General features: G+C 34.7%; 1 protein-coding gene across 3 annotated transcripts in view; it reads left to right on the top strand.

Annotated features, from left to right (window-relative positions):
- Window positions 1-874: 874 nt before the first annotated feature.
- Window positions 875-17,027, top strand: part of mib1 (E3 ubiquitin-protein ligase mind bomb 1) — a 69,442-nt gene continuing 53,289 nt past the window's right edge. For all 3 annotated transcript variants that reach the window (XM_090171438.1, XM_090171436.1, XM_090171435.1), the window contains exons 1-10: window positions 875-1,338; window positions 1,405-1,594; window positions 1,669-1,903; window positions 4,249-4,440; window positions 4,504-4,580; window positions 4,640-4,856; window positions 5,478-5,619; window positions 6,020-6,261; window positions 7,228-7,425; window positions 10,880-11,031. In XM_090171438.1, the coding sequence (XP_090027564.1) occupies window positions 1,080-1,338; window positions 1,405-1,594; window positions 1,669-1,903; window positions 4,249-4,440; window positions 4,504-4,580; window positions 4,640-4,856; window positions 5,478-5,619; window positions 6,020-6,261; window positions 7,228-7,425; window positions 10,880-11,031 (1,904 nt within the window). In that variant the 5' untranslated portion in view covers window positions 875-1,079. The remainder of the gene's footprint in view (window positions 1,339-1,404; window positions 1,595-1,668; window positions 1,904-4,248; window positions 4,441-4,503; window positions 4,581-4,639; window positions 4,857-5,477; window positions 5,620-6,019; window positions 6,262-7,227; window positions 7,426-10,879; window positions 11,032-17,027) is intronic.

Raw genomic sequence — 17,027 nt, 5'->3', positions numbered from 1 at the left:
AAATCCAGTTTCTCACTTTATGCCCCCTTTTGTAGAATTCCTAGAAACTAAGCTTATGTTTATTGTGTTGGTTGGATAAGTTATCACTGAGGCGAACAGGTGGTTTTTTTTTTATGCTTTCCTTGCACGCCGGACTTCCCCGTCCCGGGCCAGTCTTTTGTCATATACTCCATATCAATGTTAACAGAGTACACTACCAAAAGCAGAAACCACTACCAAAAGCAGAAACCACAGAGTTCGCTGCCTTTGTTTGTGTACTCAAGTAATATTGATTTCGAGTATAGGTGGTTCAAAAGGGAACGTTTTGTTAAGGCCATTTAGGACTCTTGGAAATTGGAATTGAATGGGAGTTCTTTTTTTAGGGGGCTAGATGACCAATTTTTAAAGATAAATAAAATTTAAAAATCTCTTGAGAATTCCGTCCATTGTGTTCCTCCCATTGAATTGGGAATAATACTGCTAGAATTACAATTACGATTTCGGTTGCCATGGTTACGCGGAACCTGTTCTGATAAGACTGTACGAAATTCATCTTTATAATTAGGTGGTAGCGCCATCTATATTTTGTAAAGTTATATGGCTAAAAATATATAATTATTAGCTAACTCACCGTAACTTGAGTTAAAAAGGATCGTGTTGACAAAATAAAATTGAAGTTGTTTAACTTCAAAGGTTTTTTGTTACGAGAAATCATACATTTCAATTTCGCATCAGATTTGCGAAAAAATTCAATTGCAATATAGTTTCCACCACTAGAGACAGATGCCGCCACGGTAGAACGATAAAGTTGATATAGTCTCCTTATGGAACGAAATTGGTCCCGCGCCAGTCAAATTTAGTTGTACCTCTATTTATTCCCAACTCAATGGTTCCTCCCATACCTACTGCAATGGAATTCTTCTGCCGAAAATTTAGCTTCCACTATTTTTAGCATGATTTCAATTCAACTTCGGATATTAGGCTTAAGGCTGGTAGTAGAATAAAGACTGCTAAATTATTTTGATAAGTTATGCGGTTTTTTAAAGTTAAATCTTTTTTTTCTAAAAATTTTACCCAAGTTTAATTAATCTTTGTTCAAAATGTCAGCACTGGAAAACACGGTTACTAACGGCTGTAGAAATACAGGAAGAATGAATGTAATGGAAGGGGTTGGAGGTCGTGTAATGCGAGGCCCAGATTGGAAATGGGGAAAGCAGGATGGTGGAGAAGGGCATATTGGAACAGTACGTAATTTCGAATCTCCTGAAGAAGTGGTAGTTGTATGGGACAATGGTACCGCAGCCAATTACAGATGTTCTGGTGCATATGATTTGAGGATCATTGACAGTGCTCCTACTGGTATTGGCATTATGATTGTAATATTGTCATTGTTGTTGTATACTTATTGTAACTTTAATTCTTTAGGTGTAAAGCATGATGGAACAGTATGCGATACGTGCAACCAACAGCCCATATTTGGCATTAGGTGGAAATGTGCCGAATGCCCTAATTATGATTTATGTTCCATTTGCTACCACAGTGATAAGCATAACTTGCGACATAGATTTTTTCGAATCACATTTCCATCAAGCACTAATGGACCCCAGAGTGAAAAGTGTGTTTTAAAAAGGTCTTTTATTATCTCATATTGTCAAATCTCATGTTATGGGTTGTATTTTATTCCAATAGGGTTCTTCTTGAAACTCGTAGAAAAAGTAAAAAAATTGCTATTCGAGGAATATTCCCTGGTGCAAGAGTAGTTCGTGGTGTTGATTGGCAATGGGAGGATCAAGATGGAGGAAATGGGCGTAGGGGAAAAGTTACTGAAATTCAAGATTGGAGTGCAGCAAGCCCTAGAAGTGCTGCTTATGTTATTTGGGATAATGGAGCTAAAAATCTTTACCGTGTTGGATTTGAAGGCATGGTAGGAAAATTTTGTTTCTCCTTTATGACTAAGATGCAAGTGAAAAAATACTATACAGATGCCTATTTCATGGCCCCAATAGAGTTGTGTAGCAACATAACAGAACTACATTAACCAAAATTATCAGCCATAGCATTTTCTTTGGATGGCACTTGCTCTGAGCCATAGGGGTGGGTGGTAAAAGCTCTGTAATTTCAAGCCCGGTGGCTATGAGGAATGGAAATATTCTAGTGCGTTATAGGTTGAATACTTTGTCATCTAGTGAGGGAGGAAATTGTGTGCCAGGTGGCATGTTTCGGTGGAAATGAGGGCGCTAATTTAGGTAGATGACAAACCTTAATTAAGGGAAGAATATGAATAAGTAACCTCTGACTGAGATTATGTTGCTGAATATTTTGGATCATGTATTTTTGGACATATTTGGTTTACTAATTATATCAATGTTAGTACAGGGAGTAAAAAAAATGCAAAGTTCTATGGGTACTGCAACAATTTTTTTTCCTTGGGTCTCCCTTTCGGAGTTATAAATTGATGTAAGAGTGTCCCGTAATTGAACTAACATACATAGGGATGTAATGATATATCAGTATCGGCCTGTATATAACTCTTTAATTTTTGTAATTTGTTCATGAGCCATTTTAGTTTTGTGTGGTGAAGTGAATTACAAATTGTTACGCTAAGGGAGTTTAGCCCAACAACTTTTTCTTGAATTACTTATGATTGTTAATGAAATCAAATTTTTAGAAAATTACTTTTTAAAGTTAAAAAATACTGGGTGTCCCATTCTCCAATCTCTATACTTTTCTCTATTAATTTATTAATTAATTAACATATTCCTTTTTAAATTAGGGAGGAGCCAATGCCTTTACATATTTACAGTATATATAAAAATAATATGATAGGTAATAGTATAAAGTGATAGGAGTAGTCAATTGGCGTTTTGATGTAGACAGACTCTTACAGACATCCTTATATAACTTAAATTGAAGAATTTGAATCAAAATCGGTTGCAATTACAGTGAAACTAAAATTTAATTAGGAATGCACCCATTACCTATGGTTTAAAGTGAAACTAAATAAGTGTGACATTAACGAAACACTTAAATAAGTTCCTAAATATAGGTTCTTTGTCAAGCCCTTTTTTTAATCTTGTTTGGACGTTGTGTGTTACTAGGCGCCAAGTCTAGCTTAACTGGTTGCAAGCAAAAATTTCGTCTGTAAACCATACCTGTTTCTTTGAATATCATCAAGGCTACCAAGTCTATCTTTAGTCATTCAAAATTTATACATATGTAGTCTCCTGGTACCAGCAATGTATACTTGACTTTGCAATATCAATAGGAAATCTGTTAATATTGCACTAGAATATTGGCAGCTAAAATGACCACACTGGGTGGGGAAAATGTCAAAGTAAAGAAGCGAAGCTAAGTACTCCATTTTCACCCAGATCTCTCAAACCCTTTAAGTCAAAACAAAACCTTACCTTAAAATTTACTTATGTACAAGGAAGATGTTTACATTATATGTTTCAGATGGATATCTTATGTGTTATGGCATTCTAATTTTGATATTTTATCTTTATTCAGTTTTAAAAATTGGACGTGAAAATCAAAAGATATAATGGCTTAGTTTATCTAATTTGAGTGTTAAATGTTGAGCAAGACCTTTATGATCAACAAACAAACTGCACAAGGAGAGTGTGACCAGAAAAAAAACCTTTGGCAGCTACAGCCTTTGGAAGGGAAGCTGCGGTCTTCCCCTACCCAAAAGCTCTGGGGGAAAAGGCTGCCAATTTTATCAAGAAATAGTGCTTAAGTGTTTAAAAAGGCTAGCTGTGCTTTCCTTTTTCACACAAGTCACATTGAGTAGTCTAAGGGCAGTGTCATTAAATAAAAGTAAAAGATAAATTACCTTTCAGGCCTATGTTAAAGATGTGTAACATCCTTTTTATGGCAAGGTTTTTAAGTATAATGAGAATGAACTAATCAGTATGGATGAAATCGTCTTTGTAGGCCTTTAAAAAGTAGAAGCTGCTGTTGGCTGCTAGTCTGTACAGTGTAATATTTTCTACCATCACTTTACTTGGTTTATCACGCACTCCTCCAATTTACACATCCAAGAGACACTGCTGGTTAAAAGAATCTTATGATGGAAGTGTGTATACATACTCTCCCCCCCCCCCCAAAGTTAAATCAGGCATTGATTTAATAAAAAGACATGATGGACACGCAAATTTCAATATGCCATTGCACTGACATTTGAGTTTGCCAGATTTAAAAGTTAAAATATAACTTAAGAAATACTTTATAAACGGATTCAAAAGCTATAATAATTTTTTTTTATAGGCAGATTTGAAAGTTGTAAATGACTCTAAAGGTGGAACTGTGTATCGTGATCATTTACCATTGCTGGGAGAACAGGGAAAATTAAGCACTCCTGTCTTTCAGATTGGAGATTTAGTTAATGTTGATTTAGATTTAGAAATTGTACAGTCACTTCAGCATGGTCATGGTGGTTGGACTGAAGGAATGTTTGAGGTAATGTGAAGAATAAATACAACATATGAGAAAAACTGAATAACTTGATGTTTTTTGGTTAAGTGTTTGGGGACGACAGGAACTGTTATTGCAATTGATGAAGACCACGATGTATTTGTGCTATATCCTAGTAATAACAGGTAAGATTTCCTTCAAATGTATCTAAAATTCCATATAATTAAATATTTATAATTTTTAGATGGACATTTAACCCAGCTGTTCTCACAAAAGTAGGCTCATCCAGTGCGTCATCCACCAGTGCATCTACTTCTGCGGTGGCAGTGGGTGCTACTGGTGGTGTTGAAGTGGTTTCGACAACATTTGCAGTTGGAGATTTGGTCCAAATTTGTAATGATTTGGAAAGAATTAAGATACTGCAAAGGGGGCACGGGGAATGGGCTGAAGCAATGACTCCTGTAATCCAATATTCTTATTACTAGAAGTTTATAAAAAACCTCTTTGGAGAAAAAGTATTCCAATCACCCCAAAAATTCTGTTTACCTCACTATGAAATAGAAAAGCCAACTGTCTTACAATGAATTTAACTTTAAACTAGACAAATGTTGTTGGGCATGTCTACTTTTCTTTTATGAGGAATGAATTAAAACAGGCATGCAATATTCTGAAATGCTTCATCAAAATAGTATGGGTTCAATATTGATTGAAACTTTTTCCCCAAATACATTTAATTATAAACATCTGATATTGCCAAGATCCGCTTATGAGAAAAGAATCTGAAGTGAAAATGTTAAATTCAAAGGCATAAAAATAGTTTTGTTCTCCGAAAACTGTTAAAAACTAAATATGAAATCTTAACAAAAGAATTAGTCTTCTGAAAATGTAGAACACAAAGCGTTTTATTCTGCATTTGTAAAAATATGGATTTGAAGTTTTAAACATTTGAAAGGGTAGGGGACAGTTAAAGCATGTGCTGTATAAAATAACTCTAAAGCCCTCTTCTCATAAACGAGTTCTTGCATATGGTATCTTTATTTAGATATGTATAATTAATACTATGTATTTACTTTTTCCTATAGACTTTAGGAAAAATTGGCCGTGTACAACAAGTATATCATGATAACGATCTTAAAGTAGATGTTTGTGGTACCTCCTGGACATATAATCCCGCTGCAGTAACAAAAGTTGTGTCTGATTCTATTACTGGAACTTCGAGTGGTGGTAAGATTTTCACCAATTTTTAAGTCTGAGGTTTCAAAGAAGTCTGTTTTTGAAAAGAGCTTACAAGTTATATTTGAAATTTTAAAGTAAGAACAAAAATTATAAAAAAAAGTCTTGGGTCTCATACTGCTGTATTAAATGGTGGGGAAAATGGCACCCCAACCTACAAAATTTTAAATTATATGCAAACCGATCTCTGAATTGGCATTGCTACTGGAATTTATTTTTTTACATTTCCATAAATGCATAAAAGTTTGATATTTGATTTAAATTCATGTTTTTTTAATAAATATTTTAAAGTGGATATTAAATCATGGATTTAAATCAATTTAAGCTCAATCAGACAATGTTGCCCTTCAAAAGTTTAAAATTTGTGGAAACTAATTTTTTAATACAACAGAACGACTGAGTGCTTTACTCAAGAAACTATTTGAAACAACCGTTTCTGGAGATGTTAATGAAGATTTAGTTAAATCAGCTGCTAGTGGTGATGCCCAAAGATGTGAAGAAATTCTGAAACGACCAGATGCAAACGTGAATGGTGTTTTTGCCAGTCACACTGCTTTGCAAGCCGCAAGTCAGAATGGACACATTGAGGTTATTAAAATTCTACTGAGACACAATGCTGATGTTGAAATTGAAGTAAGTTTAATAATTAGGCTGAGTTTCAACACTATTGCTAAAATTTTGCTTTGTGTAGTCAAAAGAATGTGAAAAAAATATTTGGGTCAAGAGAACTAGCTATTCTTTAACAATTGGCCATTACAAGGTTAATTGGCAGAATAAAATTTTGCATGTATAATACAGGGTGTCCACTATAAAATGAACCAGGGCGAATATCTCAATCTGTTTGAGGTACTTATTTGAAATTTTCAGGTCGCATAGAGTTTGTAGGGGGAACACCTACTATGAAAATTTCGATGACCCTGAACCATGTCTTCAAGGTCATCCAAAAATTATCGCGAGAACCGTAAGTGTTAGAAAGTTGGTTCCAATTAGAAAGGTATTCCATGTCACGTTTTATGTTTAAATAGCTTTGACCCGATCGGATTTGACCAATAGGAAGTCAAGAAAATGTTTACTTAAATCACAAAGGTTGTAAAAGGGAAAATTGCAAGAAAGCGCCAATACCTTGAAAACAAGTCTTGTTACGTTATTGAAATTTGCTAGACAAACTCATCATGGTGGGAGTCTTTAAAGTTTGTAAAATTGGACATTTTCATAGTAGGTGTTCCCCCAACACACTCTTATGCCACCTAGAAATTTCAAATTCCTACCTAAAACAGATTTTGAGATATTCGCCTGGTTCATTTTTTAGTAGACACCCTGTATATTAAATGAGTTTCTATGTTTAGATTGCCCCTAAACCTTTTTTGCATTATTTACAATTTCACTACAAAATTAAGCTTTTACCCAAAACCCCATTTTTTTTTCAGTTTTTTCATTTTTGTGCCTATTATTGTTTTGAGATATGAATGATCATAGTGATTAATTGTGTTACTTATGGGGTGATGTTTTAATTGTGCTTAGATTCACATTTAAGTTACATAAATTATCACAATGGCATATATTACAGAATTATTAACCTAAATGTTTTGTGCCATTAAGGACAAGGATGGAGACAGATCAGTTCACCATGCTGCATTTGGTGATGAACCCGGCATTATGGAACATTTAGTTCGAGCAGGAGCTGATCTCAATGCTCGAAACAAAAGACGACAAACACCTTTGCATATTGCTGTTAATAAAGGCCATGTTGGTGTAGTTCGAACACTTCTGGAAATGGGTTGTCATCCAAGTTTGCAGGTTAGTTAATTGTGCAATTTATTAGTGTTCCACAAGTTAATTAATAAGCATGTGCGAGTACCCGATTTTAATCGAGTACTCGATACCTGAAAATCGTTATTATAAAAACCCGAAAAAGTTTCGGGTCTAAACTCAAAGCATAGGCTTAGATTTTCGGGTATCCGATAGGCCAATTTTTGCAAAGGCCCTACCCGCGAGTTTTCGGCGGGATATTCGAAAAAAAAACCCGTTACGTTTTATGGATTTTTTCCCAAAAAAAAACATCGTTTTGGCTTGGCCTTAAACCCTCTAATTGGTCGAAGAATCAGAATAAATTCTTAGGTTCTTCCTGATTGGATATTGTTTTAAAAGCAAGTAAAGGTACAAAATGAAACTGAAATTAAAAGCCTAACCATAACTTAAAGTTCCCTCACCTCCCATTACTTTTTGGTAGCTTGTTAATCACTAGTCACGAACCTTTTGTAGGTGGTTTAATTTTAGTTTGGAAAGTTAGGCTCAGTAGTGTAGTATATTTAAAAGCTTTAAATATGACTCGGTGTTAATTCACCAGTTTTGAAAGTTAACTTTGTTTTTTCCTAATAAAATTTAGAACTGAATACTTGAACCATAATTTTTAGCTAAGCATAATTATTCGAGTACTCGAAGTTACTCAAGTACCCGAGGTTACTCAAGTACTCGAAACCCCCTTTTTTAATCTAAGCCTAAATACTCGAAAACCCGATAAAATTTAGATACTCGACTCGATACTCGAAAAGCAAAATTTTTAATACCCGATACTCGACCCGAAAACCCAAAATAAATATTCGCACATGCTTATTAATTAGTAATTGGCTTTAGCTTTAATTGCTTGATATGTTCATGGGTTTTAAGTTTTATAATTGCATACATGTAGGGATGCACTGATATATCGGCCTATTTTTCTAATATCGGTATCGACCAATATCGGCTTATTATTATTATTATTATTAGTAAGAGTTGGGTGGTTGGGTTAGACCCAACCTAGTACTTCGACCAGAGGTCAATTGTGCAGCCCCACCCTTTTAAACATGGAAAAGCCCATTCTCTGAAACGAAGCGCAAGATTTGCTTTGCCGGGATGTTGGAAAGATCACTCGTTTCCAGCCTTTGCATACCAAGGTACTCAAACCTTTGAGCCGCATAAGAATCACAGACACAAAGGACATGAGAGGAAGTTTCCTCCTCTGCAAGGTATGCCCTGCACATAGGACTCTCACTGATACCAATCAGATGCAGATGTCTATTAAGCTGGCAGTGACCTAAAAGTAGGCCCGCTCTTTTCTTAGAAGGCCCAGGAATAAACTCCTTGGCCTGCCTCTGACCATTCGTCTCAAGAAAGCCTGATCTGCTTAAACGAAGCCAATATTGCCCGATACCAGTATTCGAAAAATATTTGCAGGAAAAACATTTAAAAATAATAAAATACTCGATTAACTACCTTATGATAATATTTTATTGCCACAGCCTTACATTTATAGTCTATTTCTTAATTTTGTAAGTAGCTTTCTGATTGTACTAAACAGCCTTTCACTATCAACACTGGATGCAGGTGCCGATAGATATATTCTAGCAAGGCTGGCAAGCATTGGGAATCGTACTTTATTGGCGCGCCACCATTCAAAAACATTGCCTTTCTTGGGGATTAGAGGTCTGAGAATTTTTCACCAAAGAACGTTTTTAAAAGACCCAAAGAGTGATTGGCTGCGCCACGTACGTTAGACTTCAGTAGCTAGACCATTTTTTAGACAGATAGTTTTGAGTTTAAACAAATAAAATCAACGATATTTGTGATAGATAATATGTATCAAGTAAAATGAAAAGAAACATATTCTGATATGCTATTTCAAATTTTTTTAATGAAAAATTAGAATAAAATGGTATGACAGTGCACTGAACCATCTTTTACAATGATTTTAATATATACACTACTATGATAGATGACTTTGTTAATATCAGTTGGCCCCATATCGGTGCATCCCTACATACATGTCTATGGTTCCGTGTATTCCAAACCTGGGATCGAAAAACAAATCAGCTCGAGCTACAATAGAACCAACCATTGTGCCTCAACAGAATTAGGAAAGTTGTAGATAGATGTAGGGTTCATTTGAATATTTTTAAAGTTATTGCAAAATTTTATCAATTAATTACAATTTTGTAATATATCTCATGAGTAATTGATATATGTACCTTTGGAGTGTCTCCATTGCCACTGGGTTGTGAATGCTCAGAAAAAAATGGCAGCAGTGATAATAATCAGCTAGGCTAATACCCAAGCCAACACCTTAGGCCTAAGTCATCAAGTGACTTTTGAAGCCATTAATTCAGGTGGCCGGGTTACAATGCGTAGGAGGGTGGTGGCGAGCCCTTCATGCCACGCGAGCCAACAGCTCCCTACACTAACTATTACCGTTAACTTAAACAAGTTTTTGTAGAAGGGGAAACTGCCTTAAACCAGTGGGGAGAGAACTTGCAAACTACTGAGTTTTCACTCAGTGCCACAAGCTGGGATCAAAACCGGCTTCTCTTGCTGCGAGGCGAAAGTGCTAAACACTCCGCTTACGAAGCTTATATGAAGCTTTTATTTAAGACAATGATGTTATGAACTTTTTTAAATTTAAACAGTGGATAGGTTTATTATCTTTGTAAATATACCTTTGCAATAACTTTCAAAGAGATGTTTAGAGATAAAAAAGAAGGCATAGTAACTGTGAGGGACAGTGTAACGGTGGCACTCTGAAATTTTGATTGGGCATTTAATACTATTGCCCACCACATAATTTTTTCTCAGAATTGAAATGGTTGATTGCTTTATTATATTTGAAGGTTTATTTTACCCAACTGCAATGCAAAATAAATTCCAGGCTGGCGTGTTTTATCTTCTATATTTTATGTAACACCAGGGCCGTGCATAGACATTTTGGGCCCTGGGCAAATTATGTCAATGCTGGCCCTTCTTACTGCAGGGTTGCCACGGTACCTGGAATTCCTGGAAAAGTCAGGGAATTTGCATATGGGTCTAAAAATCAGGGAATTTAATTTCGGTTGCAAATAGGAAACCTTTACTAAAATTTAGGGTAAACAAGTTACATCATTTTGCTACAAAATATGTCAGGGAATATCTCCGAAGATAGGGAAAACCTGGAAAAGTCAGGGAATTTGTATGAGAAAAAACTGTGGCAACCCTAGAATTTTCAAGGATGATTGTTGATGAAGGGCAAGGTGATTGGCCCCTAAAAAGCATGCTACTGGGCCATTTTTCACCCAGCCCTGGTTATTTTTCCCCTGCCTCTGCATGGCCCTTTATAACACCCCAAATTTAATAGTTTGAGAAAAGTTTTATGTCGAAAGATGGTAAATTAAAATTTTTTTGTTCCAACGAGGTATCAAAAATAAAAAAAATTACACTTCTGAGCTAAAAAAAAATTTATTTTAAGGATTCTGAAGGAGATACTCCTCTTCACGATGCAATATCAAAGAAAAGAGATGACATGCTCACCTTACTTCTGGACCACAGTGCTGACATCACTCTCACCAATAACAATGGGTTTAATGCTTTACACCATGCAGCGCTAAGGGGCAACCCAAGGTAGGCAGTTATTTTTGTGACTTTTTTTATCATAGTAGGTAGTGGCTATTTAAATCCTGCGAAAATAGACACATTTTGTGGCTACGCTACTCTAGCAAACTTAAATAATGTGGTTGCTCAGTGAATCATCCATCACTATAAAGTAAACTGATGTATTAAACATACAAACCAGGTTTTAAAGGGAGTGTGTGTCCTACATTATTAACTTCATTTTAGAGCTCTTTAGGTGACGGGTGGCATTTGATATATTTTATTAGGAATTGTAGGTCGATTTCAACAGTTCAAACGGATTGATATCGCACCTATAATGAACCTCTTTTCAGTTGAAAAAGTACAAAGCTACGCATATCAAAAGAGATTGTAATATATTTTTTAGTAGATTTTTTTTAGAGTTACGAGTAATGTTCTTCGCCAAACTGAGAAATTTCCAAAACTTTAACTAAAGATGGAGCTTCTCGACCGATGATAAAATTAAAATATTTTGCACTGTGGTTACAACAGGTGGTGATACTTCATGGGATATGTTTGGTGTAATACAGAAAGGTAGCGCGGTTTTATAGAGCCCTTTATGCCATGTGAGCCAACAGCTCCCTACACTCACTATTACCGTTCACCTCAACAAGTTTTTATGGAAAGGGGAAAACGAAGAACTCATTGGAAAAACCACTTAAACCAGTGAGGAGAGAACTTTCAAACTTAACACAAAAGAGGTTGCTCTGAGATGCCATCCAGATGTGCATTAGTTTTATAACATCCACGCTGCTTGTAACATAAATGTAAAGCCTTGTGTTACTCTGTATTATCATACTGTGAATTTCATGTCCAAGGGGGAAAAAACAGCAGTCATGACTTCATGAAACATAGAATTAATGTTTCAAACTTCATAAGAAGTTTAGCGAATGTGAAGGACTTCAACCAAAAAGTTGCCTTTTTTTATGGCCTATATTTATCAAATTTTAATTTTTCAAAATTTTAGTTCCAAATTGGTTTTGTCTACCCAGTCAAAACTCGGAAAACACACCTTTTTTATTAGTGTTTTATTTGTATTAGTTTTACGTTTTGTGTAGGCGATGCCGCCGCTGGCGTTTTTGCGATTGCACCATTTGTTATAAAATGGTAAATTTGCCCATTTCAGTGCAGTGCTTTTGGGAGGTTTTCAACCTGAAATCTACTTATTTCTTTAAGTAATGTATATCAAATACTGACACAATGTTAACACAAAAGCACGTCTACACTTTTCGACACGTTTTCTGGTGCTGGCTTAACCTCTCCACTAGAGAAACAGACGAATAGAATAAACCTAGGAAGGTTTTGTACCGTTTTTGCGAACTGACACGTTTCTGTCGCTAATTAGTCCCTGAGTAAGCTCATGACAGACGCCACACTCCGGATTGGCTCGCTTTCCATAAAAACTTGTTAAGCTTAACGGTTAATAGTAAAGGGCACGAAGGGCTTGCCACCACCCTCATACGCCATTTAACCCGATCCCCTGAATTAATATTCATTCAGCAGTGGCAACTTGACTACTAGGAAGTCAGGGACCCATATTTTGGTGGGAAACTAGATGAGTGCGATCTGTATTTTTGTAGGGTGCAGCTCTACGGTACCAGTTTAAAAGACTTTTAACATTCGCAAAATTTGCTCAAGAATAATTTATAGGCGCAATATTTTCGTCAATACTCACTCGTGGCGCAACTGTCTACAACGTAGTAGAAAATCCTGCTTTGGGCGTTTATCACCGGAGAGCGGAGACACTTCTATACACCTCGAAGTAGGATAAGGCCTTGGTGTTTACTACTACGCCAAGGCTCCCAGCGATCCTATAATTCTGATATGGTCCTATAAAATCCTTTAATTAAATTTATCATATATTTCCTATATTTTCCTATAATTCGGAAATGGTCTTATAAAATCCTATAATTCCATTTTGTATCCTATATTTCCCATGTTTTTAACATATTGGGTTTAATTTTCCAAGTTTTTATCCTTTAATTTTCCAAGTTTTTATCCTTTAATTTTCCAAGTTTTTATCCTTTAATTTTCCAAATTTTTATCCTTTAATTTTCCAAGTTTTTATCCTTTAATTTTCCAAGTTTTTATCCTTTAATTTTCCAAGTTTTTATCCTTTAATTTTCCAAGTTTTTATCCTTTAATTTTCCAAGTTTTTATCCTTTAATTTTCCAAGTTTTTATCCTTTAATTTTCCAAGTTTTTATCCTTTAATTTTCCAAGTTTTTATCCTTTAATTTTCCAAGTTTTTATCCTTTAATTTTCCAAGTTTTTATCCTTTAATTTTCCAAGTTTTTATCCTTTAATTTTCCAAATTTTTATCCTTTAATTTTCCAAGTTTTTATCCTTTAATTTTCCAAGTTTTTATCCTTTAATTTTCCAAGTTTTTATCCTTAAATTTTCCAAGTTTTTATCCTTAAATTTTCCAAGTTTTTATCCTTAAATTTTGAAAAATAAATATCTAATTCCTATATATTTTTTGCACTATTGGTTTTTAGCCTATCATTTTGAAATGTATATATTGGAGCCCTGTTAGGTTGTAGACTGTCGCGCAACGAGTGAGTATGGCTTTCCTGCTAGGATTATACTCTTTTTAAATGGAGCTGGAACTTATTTGAAATATCGTCTGCTAAAACGCAAAGCAATCTTTATGGAAGACCCCTTCAATTTTATCAAATTTCCCTGTACATTATAAAGCCAAAGGCCAGAGCTGCAAACATTGGTGTTCCACACCAAATACCTGAGGTTGTATTCCCTTTAAGGTAACTACCGCCAATCAGCCCTAGCTTCTGTTAAAACTGGTGCCTGAAACCTTTGTTTTAATTTTTCAAACAGGCCAATACGGCGTCGACGCAAAAAATCTGCTATTGGACTAACCCAATTTTTTTGCGGCAACTCTTGTTTTTTCGACTTAAATTTTAAAAGGAGCACTTATTTCTAGCGCCTCTTTAAGTCCAAATGGCAAGGACCATATAAAGAATTGCTTGTACGTAAAGGTTCTGTGTATTAATACTTCCCAACGAATCACGGAAACGGTTTTATTGAAGCTTCTGTTCCGTTATTTAATCCGTTTGGTTAAGAATCGTCTTACAAATGATACGCATTTTTCTCTTAGGAATTTAGTTTAAAATATTCCTTTCGGTTCGTTTTCTCCGAGTTTCTTTTAAGAGCGGCGCGATTTCTTTGGACCGCTTAAATACTACGCTATAGGTATTTAATTTATTCAAAAGCCTCCCTGATCGATTTCCCGTTTTTTTTGGGCAGCTTTTCTCTTCCCTCGTTGGTTCTCTTTATTAGGCAGGGTTTTTTACTTTCGCTTTTATTTTAAATTTGGAAAAAGGCTTCGTGCGGAAGCGATTACTTTCAAATAGGCGTTGGCGAAGTTTCCCTGAGAATTCAGACCAAACAAGCGGTACTGATATTTTCTAAAATTCACTTTTTAGGTTAACTTTTAGTTAACCAAACACGGAGGAACCGGGTGTGACCCCACCTTGTCCCAAAAATATATAATCCGTAGTCTAAGAGACTTCCAAACGCGTACCTAACGACGCGTAGAGGCTCCAAAGATTTCTAAGATACGGATTAGAATGGAAGTTTTTGATACGAATGACTAGGATTAAATACGATAGATAAAAATTGGGTCTTTAATAGTCCTTGACGTGATATAGTCTACGAGCTTAAATCGCTTTTGGGGGCTGCGGGAAAATCCCCCGTTAAAAAAAGGCCCCTTATCGTTGGTCTGTAAATTGGTTTTGGGGAGGTGGCGGCGTCTTACCCGGCACCCATCGACGTAATCGATTTAAAGGATCCCGTCTCCGAAAGAACACCCGCCTTTTAAAGGCCGCCTTCGGGGTGAAGGGAGAAGTGCTTATAGAAAAAAGAAGAGTTAATTGCTAGATTTTTGAGTCGCGCTTCTCAAGATTCTCTCGTGATTGGGCTGTAGACTAAATCTTTCTTTTGAAATATGAGCAGAATTATTATTTTTATTATTTTTATTATTATTATTATTATTATTATTATTATTATTATTTTTTTCAGTTTAAGCCCTTGTACAGCGGCGTAGGCGTTTATTTAAAAACATCTTTCGTACAAGATAGAACTCCTTTTTTTACAGTTTGAAAATATACAGGTTTCTTTGAATTTTTTTAAAAATCTTCAATTTCCATTTTCAATATAATTATTATTATTATTATTTTTTTTATTATTATTATTATTATTATTATTATTATTATTATTATTATTATTATTATTATTATTGCCATATATTTGTTCTATTTAATATCAAAAATTATTCGATAAGTAACGTAATAATAAGTATATCAATTAGGAAAAATTATCACCGAACTGATTTTCAGAGGTATTGGCCCCTAGTGTCTAAATATGCGTAAGGCGAAATGTACCAAGGATGATATCACGCTACTCAGTTCGAGTGCGAGTCCAAGTCGGAGCTTGCCGAGAACGTCAGTGTCAAAAAAAGGTTCGGCCAGGAAATTGGCATTAAAACAATAGGAAGTGTCACATTTATCGTTATTATGTTACTTATGATAACACTATACGTACAAAACGTTACCGGACAACGACACATAAAATTAAAGGACCATGGTATCGATTCAATTTTGGAGGTAGAGCTACCTGAAATTGAAACAATTCTGAGGACTTTTAAGGTATATAATTCCGAAGTTCTTCGAGTTTTTTTAAGTGCCTCTTTTGGCGTAGGGAAATACCAAGAACCGATTGACGTAAGGGAGAACTTGGAACCGGCACAGTTTTCATTTCTATGTAGTTCTACCAATTTTTGTTTTGTTTTTGTAAGATACAGATGCCGCCATCTATTGACCAAAATCGAAAGTATTTATAATGGCAATATTAGCAAATACCAAATTCTTCCCAATTTCTAACTAATTTTGGAAAATACTGTATCGATAATGTTTATTCTAAAATATGTACAATTTGTACTTTTCATTAATTATGATTACAATTTGATATACAGGGTGTTAATTACAGAGCCAATTACCCAAAATGTGTTTTATGTAAGAATTTGAAGTTTGCAGGTTACATAGAGAGTGCAAGGGGACAAATTACAATGAAAATTTCAATGACCTTGAACCAGGTCTTCAAGGTCATTCAAATTTTATCTCGTGAACCGTTAGGATTAGAAGAATGGTTCCAATTAGAAATGTGTTCTACGTTTAATTTTAAGTCTAAACAGGTTAGACCAAAAACCATAAGGTCGTGTGTGGTATTATAATAAAGACACGACATTTAAGGGCTTATAAATCGAAAACTACCAGATCTAATGGATCAAAATTGTCGTGACACTCTAAACTGAGTGGGGGAGTTTGAAATTTGTAGCTTACGATGACCTTGAAACATTAGTTCAATGTCATTCAAAATTTATCTCGAGAACCATTAAGATTAGGAGAATGGTTCCAATTAGAAAAATGCCCGCCAAGGTTTTTTAAGTCAAAAACCTTTTAACCGAGGTAAATAAACCAATAAAACTCCAAAATTAAAGTTAATTAATTAGTTTAAGACGTGCCAAGTATTTTTATTAAGGTTTTTTTAGTTTAAATGTTTTAAACACAAAAGAAACTAAATAAGTAATTGAAATAAATAAGCAACTAATAAACGTACGAATTATTTACAAATAATTTAAATAAATAATGAAAAAACTGAAGATAACAAACATTCAAATAATAATGAACATAACAATGATAATGTAATGTTTCAAGCTCCCTCAAATTCTAGACTTATTTTATGAAGTGTTCAAAAATACCTCCATTGGCTACTACGCATGCTTGCGCTCGTGTATTAGTTGCTTATTTATTTTAATTACTTATTTAGTTTCTTTTGTGTTTAAAACATTTAAACTAAAAAAACCTTAAAAAATAGTTGGTACGTCTTAAATCAATTAATTAACGTTTATTTTGGAGTTTTGTTGGTTTATTTACCTCGGTTAAAAGGTTATTTGACTTAAAGAACCTAGGC

The sequence above is a fragment of the Leiobunum rupestre genome, chromosome 4, assembly GCF_980474605.1.
Source record: "Leiobunum rupestre chromosome 4, qqLeiRupe1.1.hap1, whole genome shotgun sequence".
In the NCBI taxonomy this organism is placed as follows: Eukaryota; Metazoa; Arthropoda; class Arachnida; order Opiliones; family Sclerosomatidae; genus Leiobunum; species Leiobunum rupestre.
Note: the sequence above shows the minus strand (reverse complement) of the source record. Positions and strands in the feature narration are given on the sequence as shown.